Below are 18,996 nucleotides of genomic sequence, written 5' to 3'. Positions count from 1 at the left end.
CCATTTCCCCTCACCTCCTGAATGAGATTAGCAATCTAAATAAAAAATACAGCCCTAGCATGTTTAGCTCAGTGGACAGAATGTTAGCTCATGGATTGAAGGGTCCAGAGTTCAATTCCTGTTCAGGGCACATGCCTTGGTTGCAGGTTCAATCCCCAGCCCCTGTTGGTATGCATGCAGGAGGCAACCAATTGATGTGTTTCTCTCACATCAGTGTGTCTCTCCCTATCTTTTCCACTCTCTCTAAAAATCAATGGGGGGCGGGGGAGGAATCGGGTGAGGATTAACAACAACAAAAAGTCATATTTCGAGAGGTAACAGCAACAGATAATTTTTAAAGGGTTTATTAAAATAACATTCAGAAGACTGAGTAATTCCTGAACTCTTATTAAAACCACAAAGGGGGGGGGGAGGAATGAGGAACATTTGTAATATGAACAATAAAGATTTATTTTAAAAACACAAAAAAACAATTTATGAGTTTCATAAAAGACTGATATCTGTTAGTGATGATCTGATAATATATACTTAGTCCAGTAGCTGAACAGTTGTTTTTTATTTATTGTATTTTCTAACCGTAAGAGAAAAGCAAAGCCTATATGACACTGTATACACACAAAAAAGTGGTCACCATGGGCCATACTACCAATGAGATGGTAGGTAAGTGTATCTTTTTCTGGTCAAGAGAAAATAAAAGAAATAGCACTCTGCATGCTTCAGTCTTCAAGATGAATTTCCCTAGAAAGAGCCCAATGAAAATGGCCACAATTACAGCAAGAAGGAAAGGAAAAGGCCTGGCAACATCATCTCCGAAGGATGCAGTTGAGGTGGATCCAGGTTCATCCAAGGCTGCTACCCTTCTGAGCCTTAAGCCTTCATCTCAGATGTCTGCTAGCATCATCATTTCTCCCTTAAGTCCTTCACACTCTCCTAGGAGCTTCCCAGTTTCAGTGTCATGAGTGAAACTTTATGGTTTTGGTGTGAGTCCACCTGATTTAGATGCATTCAGAGGCACAGCTTTGCCAGGTCCCATGTCATTCAATGTATCGTTTTCATTGGGCATTTCAAAAATATCTCAATTTAGAATCCAGTAACTCATCAGGTTTTGCCTCTTTCCACACCGCTTCCATATCTGAGATGTTTAGTGGAGCAAAAATTGTTTGCGCCATAAACTTGTATTTATTCTTTTCACTGGGAGCAGAGTCAAAAGGCGGTAGCATTCCTGAAGCAGTCACAGTCACCCCGGGTCAGGAATCCCACTCTTGGGCCTCACCAGCACTGAAAAGGTGCTATAGTCTTCACTTGGAAGCATACTTTTCTATATGATGGATTTCACAACTTAAGATTTGTAGTGACTACATTTGTGAATTGGAGGTCTGTGGGAGAGGCGAGGGGCAGGATCTGCTCCTGCTTCACCATGGCCCCAGAGGCGGAGGCAGACACTATCAGTGCCCAGCTGGATGGCGATGGGGACCGCGGCAGCGGCAGCGGCAGCGCAGCTGAACTCTGAGGAGGCCAGTCCATGGCTCCAGAACCCAGACGCTTGCAGCTATGTCGCTGAGTCAGCAGCTCCAGATCCAATCTCACAGCTGACTCAACTACACACTAGCTGCCGAGGCCACAACACTGCAGCCCTCTGTGCCCCACCTGACTGTGTGCAGCCAGGAGCCCCTAGCCAAAATTCACCTAATTTTTGTGAGTTAAATTGCCTTAAATTTTCTCTTTCTTCCCCTTTCCTCCCCCCATATTCTCTAGAGAGAATTTGAGAGTCCTGTTATCTCTAGTACCTACAGTTCATCTTTGTAGTTAAGGTACTATTTAGAATTATTAAAAAGTTAATGTGCCTTCATAAGTAGCTACTAGCTTAAAAGAATTAATGTTATTCTTGAAACACCTACTTTATTCCTCAAGGAATAACTTAAGCACTGGGAAGAACACAGTCCAATCTTTTGAGAAACATTGTTAAGACAAAAAAGACTCAAAACGCAAGTCAATACAGATCTTAAGCTCCTATGGAAAGTAGTAATGGCATCTCACAACTTCTGGGCGGATTTTTTGTTTGTTTAGGGTTTTTTTTACTTTTTTTTACAACTTTATCAAGTTGTAAAAATTAATTTTTTACATCTTGATAAAAGAATTCATTTATCCAATAAGCAGTCTTCCAAGATATTTTGCTTTGGGGAAAATTATACTGGGTATCTTTACAAGACCCATCGTTCATCCAATCAATTTAGCAGTAATCTTTCTCAATCTGTTCCTGCTGGAACCCTCCCCAGTGTCCCTGGAGGCCTATTGTAGGAGCACTGTTAGTAAACAGTTATGGCTGTCTCAGCAGAAGGTGATTCCTCCAGTCAATATAGCTCATGTCAGCAGCTCCTTAGAATGAACCACACCACTGCTCCCCCTGTACCCACTCCGCAGTCTCTGTCAGTTCCCATAAACAACCGCAAAACTTGTAAGCTAATTGTTAATTTTACTTCCAACTTCTAATTCTTTATTAAAATGTTTTTAGGAATTTATAGTTCATGTTGTGTTAGCTTGGTTTTGTTTGGGGGATTTTTTTTTTTTTAACTTCGCTATCTGGGTTTTAGCAGCTTTTAAGAAAAGAAACAAAGAGGTTTATATAATATAGAGCTAATATGCTAATTAGACCAAACAGCCAAACAACCTTCCAGACGACCTTTCAGATGACCTTTTGGATGAAGCAGGGCTGCCAAGGCCAGCTGAGGCTGGGAGGGGCTGCGAGGGGCTGGGAGGGCTGGCTGGGGCTGCAAGGACCAGACCGAGTCCCTTGCACAAATTTTGTGCATCAGGCCTCCCATAGAAAATCAGAGCTCAGCAATGAGCTGACTGTATTTTGTTTATTAAACATGATTACTGGCTTCTAGTGATACATGTTAAGCATGTCATTAGGTAAGCATATGATTCTTGAAGGTCCTGAGTTTGTTCTGCTTCTTTATGCTACATATATTATAACACTGAGACAAATGTCTATTAATATTTTATAAATGAGCTTTGTTCAAGTATTATAAATGTGTAGTGTCATATTTAGTGTAAAGAACACAACAAAAGACCTACCCTTTTAGAAAAAAAATTAATATAAAGCATATCTATATATATAGCTATAGACACTATGCTGTATATTAGATATCCAGAACTTATTCATCTTTGGTACTCAAAACTTTATGCCCTTTGAACATCACCTCCTCATTATCCCCTCTGCCCAACCACTGGCAATCAACATAATACTCTTTGTTTCTATGGATTTGACTGTTTTAGATTCCACACATAATTAAAACAATACAGCATTTGTCTTTCTGTCTCTGGCTTGTTTTACTTAGCATAATGTCCAGGTTCATCCATGTTGTTGCAAATGCCAGGATTTCCTCTTTTTTAAGACTGAATAATGGTATTATATGTATGTACCACATTTTCCTTATCTATTTAATCATGAATAGACACTTAGGTTACTTTTATATCTTAGCTATTGTGAATAATGCTTGAGTGAATATGCAAATGCAAGTGTCTCTTTGAGATCCTGATTTCAACTCCCATGGATAATACCTTGATGATATGGTAGTTCTATTTTTAATTTTAATTTATGGTAGCTCTATTTAACCTCAATACTGTTTTCCGTAATTCTTTACCAATTTACATTCTCATCAACAGTATATAAGGGTTCCCTTCTCTCCACATTTTTGTCAACAATCATCTTTTGATTTTTTAATAAGTGTTATCCTACTATCTCATTATAGTTTTGATTTGCATTTTCCTGATGAAAAAATGATATTGAGTACCTTTTCATATACCTTTTGTTTATTGTATGTCTTCTTTGAAAACATAATTATTCAGGTTCTTTGCTCGCTTTCTAATTGGGTTATCAGTACTTTTGCTATTGAGTTGTAGGAGTTCCTTTTATATTTTGGATATTAACACCTTATCAGATACAATATGGTTTGAAAGTATTTTGTCCCATTCCATAGGTTGCTTTTTTATTTTGATGATTTTTTTTTTTGCTATGGAGAAGCTCTTTAGCTTGAAATAACCTCAATTATCTTGCTTTTATTACTGTTTAACCCCAAACTGAAAAATTGAGATATATTTCCTAATGAGAAATATGTATAACCTCTAACAAAATACAAACTAATGAAAAAAGCAACTCAAATATTACCTTTCAAAGTTTTATTAGTTTTGCTTATTGTTATATTTAATCTTTAAAATTTAAGAAATAAAAGACCTCTTATTAGCAGTTTAGATAGTATCACAGAGTGACAGATCACTGTATCATCACTCAGAATAGGGCCAGTCTTGCTGTCACTATTCAACTCTAAACACATTATTTATGTTCTTTCTGACCCTCAGTTTGTTCACCTCTAAAATAATAATATTAAGTTGAAAAATGTCTAAGCACTATAAATTTCTCAAAGAAGTAACAATGATAAAATATATCTTCTTAATTATATCACATTTTGATAATCCTACAAATAATGCTATATCTAGCACTGTTGATGTCAAAATAAGACCTTGTTAATAGTTAGAAAATTGTATTGAAGTAGAGAAATAATCTGAAAAATAATTTTTAAATCTTTTTTTTTTTCCCTTCCAATAAGAACAAATTTGGGGACCTGATTTTTCTGAAAACTAACCACTATTTTTCAGTTCACTTGCCTATGTTAACAGTCAGTTCTCATTGAAAATACCAGAGAAATAGTCTAATATCAATCTTCTCAGATAATTTTAGATTCTTAAAGAAAGAAAAAATTATTTTTTTAAAAAAAGAGGTGATGAGAGTTGAAGGTGATGTGATTAAATATATCCCCTGCCCAATCAATTAAACCCATTCACATATTTAACAAGAATAAAAAAATATTTGCCTACATCTTTATAGTTCTAACTTCTGTCCTCTTGTCTACATTCTGAACTTTTATTAAATCTAAGCTCTAAAACTCTGACATGGTAACTAATAATATTTTAAGAACTGAGGTATTAAAGTATAAAAATTTATTTTTATGAAGTCATCTTCTGTAAAGGTTGTCTATATACTTTTTCATTCATTTGCTGAGAACTTTAAATTCCACTTGACGGAAAAAAGCTACCACAATAATACACTGATGTAGCAATGAGATTTTAGTATCTGATGTTTAGAATATGAAAGTAGAAGCCATGTTGATGAAAAAAATCTTGCAGGAAAGCAAATATAATGAAAAATCTTAATTAAAATGGCCAAAGTCTTAAGCCATACGATAGTTAACATCAGAGTAAACAGAATCATATATTTTGGAGGGAGGGGAAGAGAAAGAGGAGACAGTTGCCAGATTATACGGGAGATTTTGGAAATAACTCCTTTGACAGACACTTTTTAAAGACTTAATTCATCATTCTATGATTTGTTGGGGATCTTTTTCTCTAGTTGCTGTACTATTTGTCCTGAATTAGACTACAATTAATTGGATGCACTCTATATATCTGCACAGATTCAACAAATGTACATATACATGTTGCTTTTGTACTTGGATTCACAGTTGTGTATAGTTTTGTATTTGACTATGTTTTTGGAATTGTGCTAGAGGTTTTTTGTATAATTTAAATTGTTTGAAACAGAAAAAAATCCTTATGTTGAACCCATAAGTCTTTATTGGGGAAGACTTCTTAAAAAGGCTAACATATTTTTTAAGTCGCACCATTGTCTATACATATGCATTTGCCTTTTACAGTGGTACTGTGTCTTGCATTTTGAGGTACATTTTAGAATAAAGTTTCATTTTGCAAACAACATTTTGATAAACTATGCTGAATTTCTGAAGTTATAGTTGTTTAGTAAAACAAACTGTAAGGATGAAATTAATTTCAGATTGACTATAAAAATAAGAGTATAATAATAATAACATAAAATATAATAATAAAATAGTACAATATACCTAGAAAAGTATAATCATGATCTCAAGCATTAGGTTGGCTCTGCAGTCAGATTTCTCAGATTCAATTCTAATTTGGACAAGGTACTTGTCCAAAGTCACATAGTGGAAAATAATGGTAGAACCAGGAATTGAATCTGAGAAACAAGTTTGGGCTTATTTTCTCAAATATAAAATGAAAACCATTAATAGTACCTATACCAATCCTGTGACAATTACATGAAATGATGCATGTAAATCACTTTATATAATGCCTGGTACACATAACAATAAATGTTGCTGTAATTACTAATAATAACAAAATAATGAATCTATTTTGATTGGAAAGATTACAAGGAAAACAATTCTTAGATTGATTCTATTATGTGAGTAAAAATTTAGTGTTTATTTTAAAATGCCAAAATATACATCATATTTTTCTTAAAACAAACTGTTAAGTTTCTTTTTCCAATTTGAAAAATATTAAAGTTTTGCTCTATTTCAGTCAACAAGGTACACTGGCTGACTAAAAACTTGAAACTTTAAGTATTCTACTGCATACCAAATTATTTCCCAGGAGTACTGTCTTCCTTTTCTTCATGTTCTATTTCCTGACTCAGGAGATACTTGGAAATTAGGACAGTATTTGTAATGGTGGTGCATAGCAGCTGGGTAAAATTCTCATCCAAACAGCACCAGCCCATCAACAGAACAGATATGTGTAATAATAAATTGAGTTGAGTTTTCTATTTTGCCAACTTCCTATTTTGTTATTATAAATGTATTTTTTTTTTTTTTGGATGGGAGGACAGAATAGAGTTTATTTAACAATTTGCTCACGTACTTATAATCTTAAATATTTAGATGTGTGTGTGGGCCTCCATTTGGACTTTTGCTCTAAGATCCACAATTTTTAGGGACAGGCTTGCAATGAAGAACATATTCTCTTTATTGAATATGTCCTCCGCTGGATCCTATACTGCATAATAGATTACCCCAAACTCAGAGGAGAAGGTCACAGCAGGTTATTGTACAGCTGTGTTTAGCTGTGGAAACCTAAAACTCTTGGCCACTGGGTTGATTTGATCCCCCACAGGATTCTTCCTCCTAATCAAATCTGTCTACAAGTGGGATATCCCCTGGAAAAAGATTCCGCAAAGATTTGCATGCTGAAGTATTTGTTTTAAATATTTTTTTATTTATTTATGACAGGAAGGAAGAGAGAGAGAAAGAGAGAGAGAAATATAGATGAGAGAGAAATCTTGATGGGCTACCTCCTGCACACCCCCTACTGTAGATTGAGCATGCAAACCAGATATGTGTCCTGACCAGGAATCACAACAGGGAACTCCTGCCCCAGCCGGTTTGGCTCAGTGGATAGAGCATTGCTCCTATGAACTGAAGGGTCCCGGTTTGATTCTGGTCAAGGACATGTACCTTGGTTGCAGGCTCAATCTCCAGCCCTGATCAGGGTGTGTGTGGGAGGCAACCAATCAACCAATCGATATGTCTCTCTCATATCGATGTTTCTCTCTGTATCTCCCCCTCCCTTCCATTTTCTCTAAAAATCAATGGAAAAATATCCTCAGGTGAGGATTAACAAAACAAAACAAAAGACATTTGTCTTTATTAGTTCCGACATTTTTCTGACCTACAAAATACGGCCATCTAATGTAAAGTTATTTTTAATTAAATATAAATATTGTTAAAATGTATTAAGGGAATCAATCACACAGCAGAAAATAATTCTTTTTAAAAAATATATCTTTATTTCAGAGAGGAAGAGTGAGGAAAAGAGAGAGAGAAACATCAATGATAAGGAAGAGTCATTTATCATCTGCCTCCTAGGTGCCCCCCACAACCAGGCATATGTCCTTATCAGGAATCAAACCGCAACCTCTTGGTTCATATAATGCTCAACCACTGAACCATAGTCTTCCCATGCCTTATATGAGTCATTGGTAATTTTTAAAATGTACCGGTATCTAGCTTCTATTCTCCATTCCTAATTAGAACTCACTTTCTTTTTAAGGAATAAGTTCTCTCCCTCTGTGTTTAATCTTAGAAGATAATGCCAGCCACCTATCTCATCTCTGCTGAAACTGAGAGGAACAGATCTCAGCCCTCCCTGTGTCCTTCCCTTCCCCGGCCCTAGGGTCATGGGTGGACGTATTATTTAAGCTCAGCCAAGTAGATGCTCTCTCCCAGGACTTTCCATCTTGACCAAGTTCCACGAGGAAGGGGGGAGCAGGGACTGGACCATACCAGAATCTTCATAAGCAACTTTTGCTGTGCTCCCCAGCCTGCAGCATAATCTTTGCTCCTTCCCACTGCCTGCCTTTTCATATCCAGTCAATTCTGGGAGCCCTAAAGCAGTACTCTTTGCTTAGGATGCTTGGGTCCTGCTGCTTAATTGACAGAGTGATGAAGACTGTCTGGGGATGGCCAGGTGGAGGAGAGCCTCCCCTCTGAATCCACAGGGTACTGTGTACTGTACCTTTTCTACCCCCTTCCCTCAGCACACTCCTGGTTTGTTCATCTGTCCTCCCCACCAGACTAAGAGTTCCCGGAGAACAGGAGCCCTCCCTTATGCTTAGCCCAGGGTCTGGTCAACACAGGATTAGACTTGCAAAACAATCTGTGTTGAATAATTAGATTAATTAATCTTTTTGAAGAAAAAAATCATGCTTGTATTAAACAATTATAAAATTAAGACAGGATATTATGCTCAATCATAAAGGCTTTTTACAAAATGTCAAACTGTCAGAAAGAATGCTTTTAGGCTGTTTTATGAGGAGTTATTGCGCATTCTTTGAGGATCTATATACCTGTCAGAACTAATCTTGTTTCATCCCTAGAATGTAATCTGACGGTCTCTTCAGGGCAGATTGATGCTTTCTATTGGGGATAAATATTACCCATTTGTCACCAGGAAATTCCTCATCCTGAATCAAATTCCCCAGATTCCTTGTAGCTTGCCAGCACCACTCCCGGGAACCACACCCTGGCTCAGTGTCCCTCGGAGTACAGCACTGCTCTGTGGGTGCCCACCTGCTGCTCTGCCATGTGAGACCTGTGCCCTTCACTCACATAAAGCGCAGGCTCGGCCTCGCTGCAGGTCATGGCCAAGTCTAGTACCTCTGTGGGTGGGCACGCTTGTGAATAAAATAAGAAACCATGGATCCATAGAAATAAAAATAAATGAATAAACAAATCAAAAAATTTATTAAGGAATGGATATTTACATAATTCCCAATGAACCTCCACACAAAATGTTTCTTAACTACGAATAGGGCAATTTCCAGGAGAAAAACTTGGAGACACCATTTTAATGAAATGACCAAAATGAACATCATCAAAAACGGGACATTTCACACTGTGCACCACTAGGTAAGATGCACAGCATCATCCTTAACATCCCTGCCGGAGATGCATAAACTTAATCTAGCTATGATAAGATAGCAGGCAAACCCAAGCTGAGAAATAGCTGGCCTGTAACCTTCAAAGGGGCAAGGTTATGAAAATGAAAACTGGTTCCAGATTGACAAAAACAGAGGTCGGGAAGGGAAGAAAGAAAGAAAGAGAAAACAGAAGGGAAAAACTACAAACCAAAATCAAAAATGCAAATATAAAAAATCCTTGACATGGGCTATGATCTAGCATTCCCTTACAGTACTTCTTTTATGAATTGCGTATGAAAGTCTTTCTACATGAAATACTTTAAATTTCCTAACCCTCTGCCTGGGATTCGCCTCCTAAAATGAGAAGGCTCCCAGCGGCCTCTGATGTGCAGAGCAGTGAAGGACCCAGGCTCTCGGTGCCTTGCCTGCATCCCTCCAGCGCTCACCATCCCAGCATCCATCACCAGCTGACAGCGTCCTAATGTCCTACTGAGGCGAAGCTCTGCCTCAGAGCCCGTTTCCCGTCCCAGATAAACTGCTTGCTCTCCGATTCGTGTTGGAGGGTTTGTTTCTGGCAGAAGCACTTTGTTCTCTTTTCTTATACTTCATCCTTCTTGCTCTCAGTTTCCCCAAAGCCGGATCACTACCTTGCAGTGGGACTCGAGGCAAACACTTTGTTTTCCTTCTCCAGAATGAGGTCAGACTGTCCGGCTTCCTTTCCACTCCAACATTCTGAAGATGTTCTCATTATCATACTTGCCACACACGTCCCAATCAGCTTTCCTGCGTCGTGCATGACCTTTAAAAATCAAGCTGGCTTCACATTCTGCTCATCTTCAAAAGATGTCTCTAAACAGAAATAGAAAATGGAAGCCTTTCCTTCAAACATAATAGCAAAAATGACATTTTCATTGTGCACGGGAAAAAGAGACCATTCAGAAGACATAAGAATGGTGGTTGTAGGCTGAGGCTATTAAAATGAAAATCAGTGTGAAACCAACAAAAGATATGAAACCATAGTCAAAAGACATGTAAATAGGAGATAATACATATGGGAAAACACAATAGTGAGTTTGTGTACTGTGTCTGCTTTTTTATCAAACATCCCTAACATACAGATGCAGATACAAGCTGTCCCCTTCCAGATAATCACTTTGGAAAGCCAACTTCTCACACCTGTGCTTAAAAAATTTTTTTTAATTCCTCAAGTTTAACAGAAACCAAGTATATGAGCATATATGTAATACTGCCACTTTGTCAGTGGTTTTTAAACCCAAATAATACAACTCAACCTAAACACAAATTCTATTTTCAGTAACTTAATAAATTTCCTAAAATATTAATAAATGAAATTCATGCATGGAACCATCAGTTATTGGTGTATAACTCTCTAATCACAGTGACATACAGTAAGTAATGTCTCCTTCCCGAGTCTTAGGTCTGCTCGGTGGTTCAGCTTCAGGCTGGAAATCTGCAGGTTGGCTAGAATCGCTCTGCAAAATGGGAACTCAGCCTGGCACCCAGATGCTGAAGGGCTATTTAGGCACATAATCTCCTCATGGCAGAGGTCAGACATTCCCAAGAACATGTAGTGCCTGGAAGGGCTTGGCTTGGAACTGATACATTTTTACTTCCCCACTCTCCATTCCAAAGCAAGTTACGTGGCCAAGCACAACCTGCTTAAATGCCTCCCATGGAGTTCACAGAAAATGGAGTCGATATTCACTGAACAATAATCTAATCTGCCAAAATAGTATTAAGAACTCTAATGGTGTTTTCCAAAGAGGAGGGTCAAAAGAGATTGGAATAATAACATTGTCATTGAAATAATTATATAACTGCATGAGAGGGCCATATTGGCAGCCTAAACTTTCATTTGTTTGCTTAGAAAGGTTATTTTTGTGCTTTTTATAAAAGACAAACTTCATACTTGCCTAACTGACTGCATCTAATTCTTATGCTGATATGGGATGGAAACCTACTCAGAGAGGATTCTGAAGATGATCAAGTTTTTTTTCGTTGGAAAAAAAAAATCTTTAACAGGTCAAGGAAACTTAAGACTCTCCATTCTGATATCTCCAGGCAGGGGCTTGGCAGGCCACCTACACAAGGGGTGAAAAAGCACAACCATCCGCTGGGGTCCGTTAGCTTTTGTGGTCAGCTGCTTTGGACAGTCAGCTGCTCCTCTTCAGTCAGCTGCATGCCTGGCGTGTTGCTTCAGCTCTCTGGGCATTTATGTCTCTTCACTCATAAATGCTCTCCCAGGGGCAGCGGCTCCTAACAATATGACATCCGTGAACCATACTGTACGCTGGTGGTTTTCTGATGTCACCCCTTCCTTAATGCGAACTGCTTTGTACAGCCAGTGACTCCCGCTCTAGGAAAAATGTAGTAGCTTTTATGTGCTAAAGGCTGAGAATGAACACTCTCATCTAATGTTCTAGATTTTGTCTTCCATGAAGAAGATTCTCTTGGGATTTGCTGGTATCATAAATTCTCTAGATTAAAACCAAAAGGTTGCCTTAGTTTGTTAAGTGACTCTGATGTGTCTGCAAAACTCAGGACGTTTGTTTGTTGTTCGTTTAGCAGCAGGGGTAATTTTATAACAAAATGATCGATCAACAACAAAGGGTTATTTGGAACCATTATAATGTTCTTTATTACCCACAAATGAGTGAGATCATGTGGTGTTTTTCTTTCACTGCCTGGCTTATTTCACTCAGCATAATCAATTCTTAACTCTTCATCACCTGTCGGATTCTTCAGGCCTCACTATTTACTCACCCCGTAAACAGGCAGGCAGGTGCGGTGAGTTTCCTACACTATCCCATCTAATCCTCTGCGCCCCTCTGCGCTGAGCACTGCTTTCCTCCCTTTCGGGTGGGAAAGCCAGGCTCTCCGTGGCTTTGCCAACCTAGTTTGCCCCCGGATTTAACTTCTGAAGCAGGAGAGAGCTCGCCTTCGCCCTCCTCCCGATGTTGGGGCGGTATTCCTGGCACCTGAACCTCGTTTTCCCGAGCGCCCGGCGCCGGGCGGGCAGGGAGCGGGCCGGGGGCCAGGGCGCGGTGCCCGGGTGCCCTTTGGTCCGGGCGGCCCGGCGCTGGCCAGGCGCGCGGCGGCGGAGGGGCCTCTCTCCCCTCCTCTGTCTCCCCCGGGGACTGATGGAGCGGCCGGCGCCCCGCGAGGTGCACAGGAGCCAGGCCCTCCAGCCGGCGCCCCGCGAGGTGCACAGGAGCCAGGCCATCCAGCCGGCGCCCCGCGAGGTGCACATGAGCCAGGCCATCCAGCCGGCGCACGCCAACGCCCGTGGCGAGCTGAGCGCCGGGCAGCTGCTCAAGTGGATCGACACCACCGCCTGCCTGGCAGGTAGGGCGCGGCGGCCGGGCGGGCGGGAAGGGGTCCAGAATGGGGGACGGTGGGGTTGTCCGGGCCGGAAGGTAAGGGGAGTGGGGGAAGGGGGAGCTCAGGGTACAGGGGAGGGTCCTGGATGGCGGGGTGTCTGGGAACTAGGAGGCGGGCTGGGGTGTGAGGGTGCGGATGGCGGGATGCAGGGTGGCAGGACTAGGGAGGATCCTGGATGACCCATGGGGGGGGGGGGCGGTGCGGGAGCCCCCGTCTGGCTCCCCAGCCGCCCCAAGACCAGGTGTGAGTGAGGAGAGAGGGATGTTTTGACTTGTGAGCCCTGAGCAGCCAGGACCATCATGATTAATTAAGCCAGTTCATCCAACGCTGGGAATGACCTAGGCCAGTGTTTCCCAAACTTCTCTCGTGATGAGAATCACCTGGTGGAGTTGTTAAACTACAGATTCCTGAATCCCAACTAAGCTTAGAGCACTAGTTAAGTATACAATTAAGTATACAATTTTACCTATATGCTCCCAAAAATTCTAGTTTAGCACTTCTTAGTTGGGATTCAGGAATCTGTAGTTTAACAACTCCGCCAGGTGATTCTCATCATGAGAGAAGTTTGGGAAACACTGCCCTAGGCCAGTAGTTCTCAAACAGTTTAGTCTTAGGACTCCTGTACCGCCCGGTATAAATGAGGACCCCAGAAAGCTTCTGTTTAGGTGGGTTATTTTTATCCATATTCAGCTTATTCGAAAGTTTTAAAAATTGAATTCATTGAAAAGGAACAGGAACGAATCCATTACATATTTTTTTATTGAAAAAAAAAGAACTATATTTTCAACAGTCACAACAGTCACAACTGCTTAAAGGAGTGGTATTGGTTATGTTTCTGCACATCGCTTTGCTGTCTGGTGAAAGAGGATTACTCGCTTCTCAGGCCTGTTTCTGCCATCCGCTTGTGGCCTCTGCTCCGTCCTCTGGGCCTGACTTTCCTTTTGCCCTTATATTCTTCTCTTGGCCCCTCCCATGCGTTACATTTCAGCTTAGATGTCACTTCCTTAGAGAAGTCTTCCAACCACGTTGACATATGTACCCACTGGTCAACTTTATCTATCGCAATGCCCTTCCCAACTTAAACCACTGAGGTAAGAAATGTCCAAACCTGCGGTGGAGAATACGTATTTGTAAGACTTTATTTGAGCCAAACTTTCTAGGCCAAAATTTCTTCATTTGTAAAATGGAACTAATAATTGTACCAGCCTCATGCAATGGGCATGCTTAACTTCTTAGCTCAGGGCCTGGCCAATAATAAATGCTTAACAAATGCTATTACCATAGTTCTTTGCTTCTTAGTCCCTAGTGCAATCTAGTATGGTGCTACAGATACTTAATAGATACCTGATATATACAATAAAAATTGTCTTTTATTAGTTATTGCACTTTGATTATCATTTAAATCATTCAAAATTGGTAACATGTTGATGTACATGATAACACTTTATTAGCAAGAATAGTTTCATAAGCTCAACACCCATTCCCTTGTGTCAGGTAGTGAGAATGAGTGTTATTAGTCAATGTTTTGCAGAATATATCTGCAAGGGCCCATTAGTTTTCTGGAAATCTTAAAGCACTAAAAGGTCAATGACGGTGGCTGGCCCTCTGCCACTGAATAGACTTGGAAAAAGATGGGACTGATTCAGATAAGTCTCTGGGAACTTGACAAAAGTCTGATACACTGAATTAAATTGATGCCACAGTAAGTAGAGGGTGAGCAAAAGTAGGTTTCCAGTTGTGACTATGTAAAACACAGATTATCCTTACGTTATTCTTTATTAATGATTGCAGTATTTATTTGTGTTACCACTGTAAGTCTACTTTTGCTCGCCCTGTGTTTATACTCTGATGTTTTTATGTATTCTTCCTCTCACTAAATTGTATAGGTGGGAAGCTCATCCTCCCCTCTCCATCACTGAGTTCTGCTGTGTTAGTTTTCATGTTATGTTCATGTTTAGAAGAACAGTTATTTTCCAACTAGTAAAAACGGAATGTCCAGTTTTACACAGAATTGAATCATAGGGAGGAGTGTTTTAAATACTTAGATTTTCTTACTGCTTATACACTGCAGTTAAAGTAACCCACAAAGCATACAAATTCAGTGTAATTCACTGTTTTCATAATGTGGCACCAGGAGTGAAGTCCCCAAAATGGGGTTAAAAGTTCTTAAAGAGCCTATGCATTCTGTTTGGGTTTTAAGTGACTGTTCCTCAAAGTCAAATTCTGGCAGAAGCACATGTCCAAAATGTTCCCAAAGAGAATGAAATCTGATATTTTTGTGTAAAGTGAAACCAACAATTAAACTCTCTCAACAAATTAAATGCAGACATAGAACATCAAAATCACTGGAGTTCCTCCCTAATATCGCTCCACCCTCGTCAGTCCTCTCCTCCTGCAATATAGTTAATGCACAGCGAGTTTGGTGTGAACCTACTAGTAAAAAATAACAAACATTCACTAAATACCTACTGTGTGTCTCTGGTGTCCAGAGAAGTTCCTCTGTGATTTGGGGTGTGCTCTCAAGGTTTCCCATACCTCAGTGCTTACGCTGGCTAAGTGGCTTAACTACCTTTAGCTGCTGGTCGTGTGGGATAATGGATACAGCTTTGATGCTTTGTGTTGAAAACCAAAGGAAGGTAGTACCTAGCAAAACTTTCGAAGCTGGCACCAAGTTACTAAAATTGCTATTTGAATAACTTGATATGCTGAGTCCTGGTATTGAATTTTAAATCAAAGAAGGAACTACACTAACTTTAATGCAGCGGAAATATAACTTCCACAGCAAAGGAGCGGCTCTGATTCAGACAATCCAGAGTGTGGGCACAGGAGTCTTATACTGAATGAGAGGATGGGTTACTAAAATAAATCCACTTGAATTGTACTCCTTTTCCCCTAGGCTGAACTATTCAAACATTACTAATGCAGCCCATTTTTGCCTTTTTTTTTTTTTTTTTTTTTAAAGCTGAGAAACATGCTGGGGTTTCCTGTGTCACAGCCTCAGTGGATGACATTCAGTTTGAGGAGACAGCTAGGTAAGGGGAACTGCTCTTCCATGCCCTTCTCCTGAGTGTATAGGTTCATTGAAAACATGTAAGCTTCATTGTGTTAAGTCAGTAACCAATTTCTTAACAAAATAAATAACCTCTGACCCAATGTAAGTCAGTAAAAAAATTGCAGGACCTACTTTTAATAAACTTTTCTTAACTGTAAATTCAGTCCTGATTTTGTTGAGAAATAGCTGCTTGCATTATGTATTTATATGCATTCTGGTCTAAGGCATAGCAGGGTTTCTTAAAGCTGATTCCTAATGGCTCCTTCTTCTACTAGGAGAATGATTAATGATAATAAGTATCTCTGTGATGGTGAATGGCATCATTAGGTTGTTGGGTAAACATTAATTTATCTGAGTAAAGATGTTTAATTATGAAAAACATTTTATGTATGGGAGTGTGTGTGTGCTTACCATATCTTAATGTAGAAAATTTCAAGATATACAAATATTCAAACATACACAAAAGATGAGAGAATAGTTCCATGTATCCCCAAAGACCCTTCACCTACCAGTAACTATGACAACGATCAACTCATGGACACTCTGGTTTTATCAATTCCCCTCTAGATTCCCACACACCTGGACTATTTTGATATAATTCCAAGGGATCATCTGTAAAAATTAAGAATCACTGCAAATTCACACTTATTTGGAAATAAAGCACCATTATTAAATTTGGCAATGCCAACATACATTGTAATAAAATACCTATTACATACTTTCCATCCTACAATCTGTAACTTAGGCTTAACTAGTAACCTCATCATTGAAATGTTTTTGCCATTTTGTGTTTGCATTATCAGTATATATTTCTAAAAGAGAAGGCTCTTTTAGAGAACATGTAATAATAATTACTATACCATTAACAGAAATGGTCATTTCCAATGGTCTCAAATTGTTTTTAATTTAAACAATTCATTTATTGAATCAGGATCCAATATGGTTGATATGTCTTTTAACTTATAACTTTACCTTTGTTCGTTTCACTTGCAATTTATTTTGTAAACACACCTGGTCATTTATCTTAAAGAATTTACCACATCTTGCATTTTCTCATTGTATTCCTGTTCAGCATGTATTTCTTATAAACTGATAGTTACGCCTAAAAATTGACCTGACATTTTGGTAAAACCAGTTCCTGTCAAGAGCATATACTGTCTAATGACCATTATTTAGAACCATTATTTTATTAGATATTGTTAAAATAGTAGTATGCTAATTTTATGTGTTTTTTTTTTCCACTTATCTTCTGAAATATTTGTATAGAGAGACCCTTTATCTTCTTGATTACTTGGCTACCCTGAAGTAAAGTTTGTCCAGGAAAAATAGACTTAATTCTTTCTCTTTATACTATAGTCCCTGTGCACATTCATGCACCCTTTAACAGTCCGGGAGCCCTCGGGGATGTCAGACACCGTTAGTGTCCCACCACCTCCACTACACTCTCTCTCTCACCAGCCATCAGCCCAGCTTGTGTCTGAGCAGTGATTCCTCCTGTGGGAGCACACTGACCACCAGGGGACAGCTCCTGCGTTGGGTATCTGTCCCCTGGTGGTCATAGTGATTGGTCATCTGTCACTCAGTCAATTTGCATAGTACCCTTTTATTATATAGGATAGTATCAATAGGAGCCCATGATTTTTAACATAATTGATGCATTTCAATTCTGATATTATTATTCTTATGGATGCTCACAATGCCCTGTGACATTGTGGACAGTGGAAACTTCTTCAGTTTGGCTCTGAATTTTGGACATAACCCCAAAGTTAGAATTGTTTAATAACTCCTTTGCTTTCTGACATGACAAGATGGGTTCATTTTATACATTTCCTCACACAAACTCAGAATCAGAAATTTCTTCAAAAGAAATTATAAGTAGAGATCACAATTTGGGCAGGAAACATTCTCATCAATATAGAGTTGGTCATTATGTTTAGGCCTTTTCAGTGAACAGAACTAGGAATTATGTTTTTTTAAAAGAGTTTATACTAATAACTCTAATCAATTAGGATTATATGGTTCTACTTAATTTCTTTCATTTTATGTTTGTATAATCTTGGTTTGGTGGGTTGGTGTGTGTGTGTGTGTGTGTGTGTGTGTGTGTGTGTTTTGTCATCTAAGGATGATCTTTAGACAGAGTGGAAGGGAGGGAAAGAGACAGAGAGAAAAGCAGAGAAACATCATTCAAGAGAAACACATTGATTGGTTGCCTCCCATGCACATCCCAACCTGGGCCAGGAACCTGTAACCCACTTATGTGCTCTTGACAGGGAATCAAACCCATGACCCTCCAGGGCATGGGCTGACACTCTAATCATTGAGTCACACCAGCCACGGCTAGTCTTGGAGTTGTTTTGTTGTTGTTTTGTTTTGTTTTATGTGAAATTCCTTGATCCTTAAAGTCATAAGCAGAATTTACAAGAAAAAGGAAGAGAACGGGTTATTTGTTTCTGGTCTGGGATAGTTCTCTAGGAGCACGGGGTAGCCGTCACCAGTTTTTAAACCCTAAGTAGTCTTATCCAATGAGATGCCTAGTTCATCTCTCCAACCTAACTGCTTACATTTATCTATTTGGCATTTATTTATTTATATACAAACAAAATTAAGTTAAATAGAACCAGATGCATTGACTAATCTCACATACTAAGTACAAAATATTGATATGTATTTTTATCAGCAAAATTATAAATTAAAGCGGATTCAAACTTATTTGGGAATAGATGAAAGCACCTATTATTACATTTAGGAATGCCAGTGGTACAGTGTAATGCCATGTTCTTTCCAATCCTAAATTCTGTAACTTATGCTTAACTAATAACCTCATCATTGAAATATGGTTTTGCCAATTTGCATTTGTATTATCAAAAAGGATTTGTGGTCACTTAGTTGATAAAAAGTGAACTCGTATTTTTTATATGCCACCTGCACTATAAAAAAAGAAAATTAAAAGCAATATATAGGGAACCATATAATTGAATTGTAAGCCATATTAGATATTTTTTAAATTCACAAATATGTATTGCTTATATGAAAAGTACTACTTGTGCTCAATAGGATATGCGAATGATAATGGCACAGTTCCGGAGTATGGCAGTTGTTCAGTCTGGTGAGAGTCAGATAAATACATAATCATCAGAATAGAAAGTATAATAGGTAGATGCCCAGGATGAGATATAAACTCAGTTCTTTGGGGTAGTTAAAAAGTGCACTTTGACTGGGAAATCAGCGGAGTATCATGACAGAGGTA

At 39.0% G+C, this 18,996-nt stretch overlaps 1 protein-coding gene and 1 pseudogene across 2 annotated transcripts in view; one reads left to right on the top strand and one right to left on the bottom strand.

The window, feature by feature from the left end:
- Positions 1–557: 557 nt before the first annotated feature.
- LOC118702937 lies at positions 558–1,431 on the bottom strand (annotated as a pseudogene).
- A 10,930-nt stretch (positions 1,432–12,361) lies between these two features.
- The window catches only part of ACOT12 (acyl-CoA thioesterase 12), a 31,435-nt gene continuing 24,800 nt past the window's right edge, over positions 12,362–18,996 (top strand). The window contains exons 1-3 of one of the 2 annotated variants that reach the window (XM_036409514.2): positions 12,362–12,480; positions 12,559–12,661; positions 15,660–15,729. In XM_036409514.2, the coding sequence (XP_036265407.1) occupies positions 12,457–12,480; positions 12,559–12,661; positions 15,660–15,729 (197 nt within the window). In that variant the 5' untranslated portion in view covers positions 12,362–12,456. Of the gene's footprint in view, positions 12,481–12,558; positions 12,662–13,685; positions 13,789–15,659; positions 15,730–18,996 lie in introns of those variants that run through there. The other variant, XM_045571685.1, reaches the window with a different exon arrangement.

The sequence above is a fragment of the Pipistrellus kuhlii genome, unplaced genomic scaffold (genome assembly GCF_014108245.1).
Source record: "Pipistrellus kuhlii isolate mPipKuh1 unplaced genomic scaffold, mPipKuh1.p scaffold_m20_p_4, whole genome shotgun sequence".
Classification (NCBI taxonomy): Eukaryota; Metazoa; Chordata; class Mammalia; order Chiroptera; family Vespertilionidae; genus Pipistrellus; species Pipistrellus kuhlii.
Note: the sequence above shows the minus strand (reverse complement) of the source record. Positions and strands in the feature narration are given on the sequence as shown.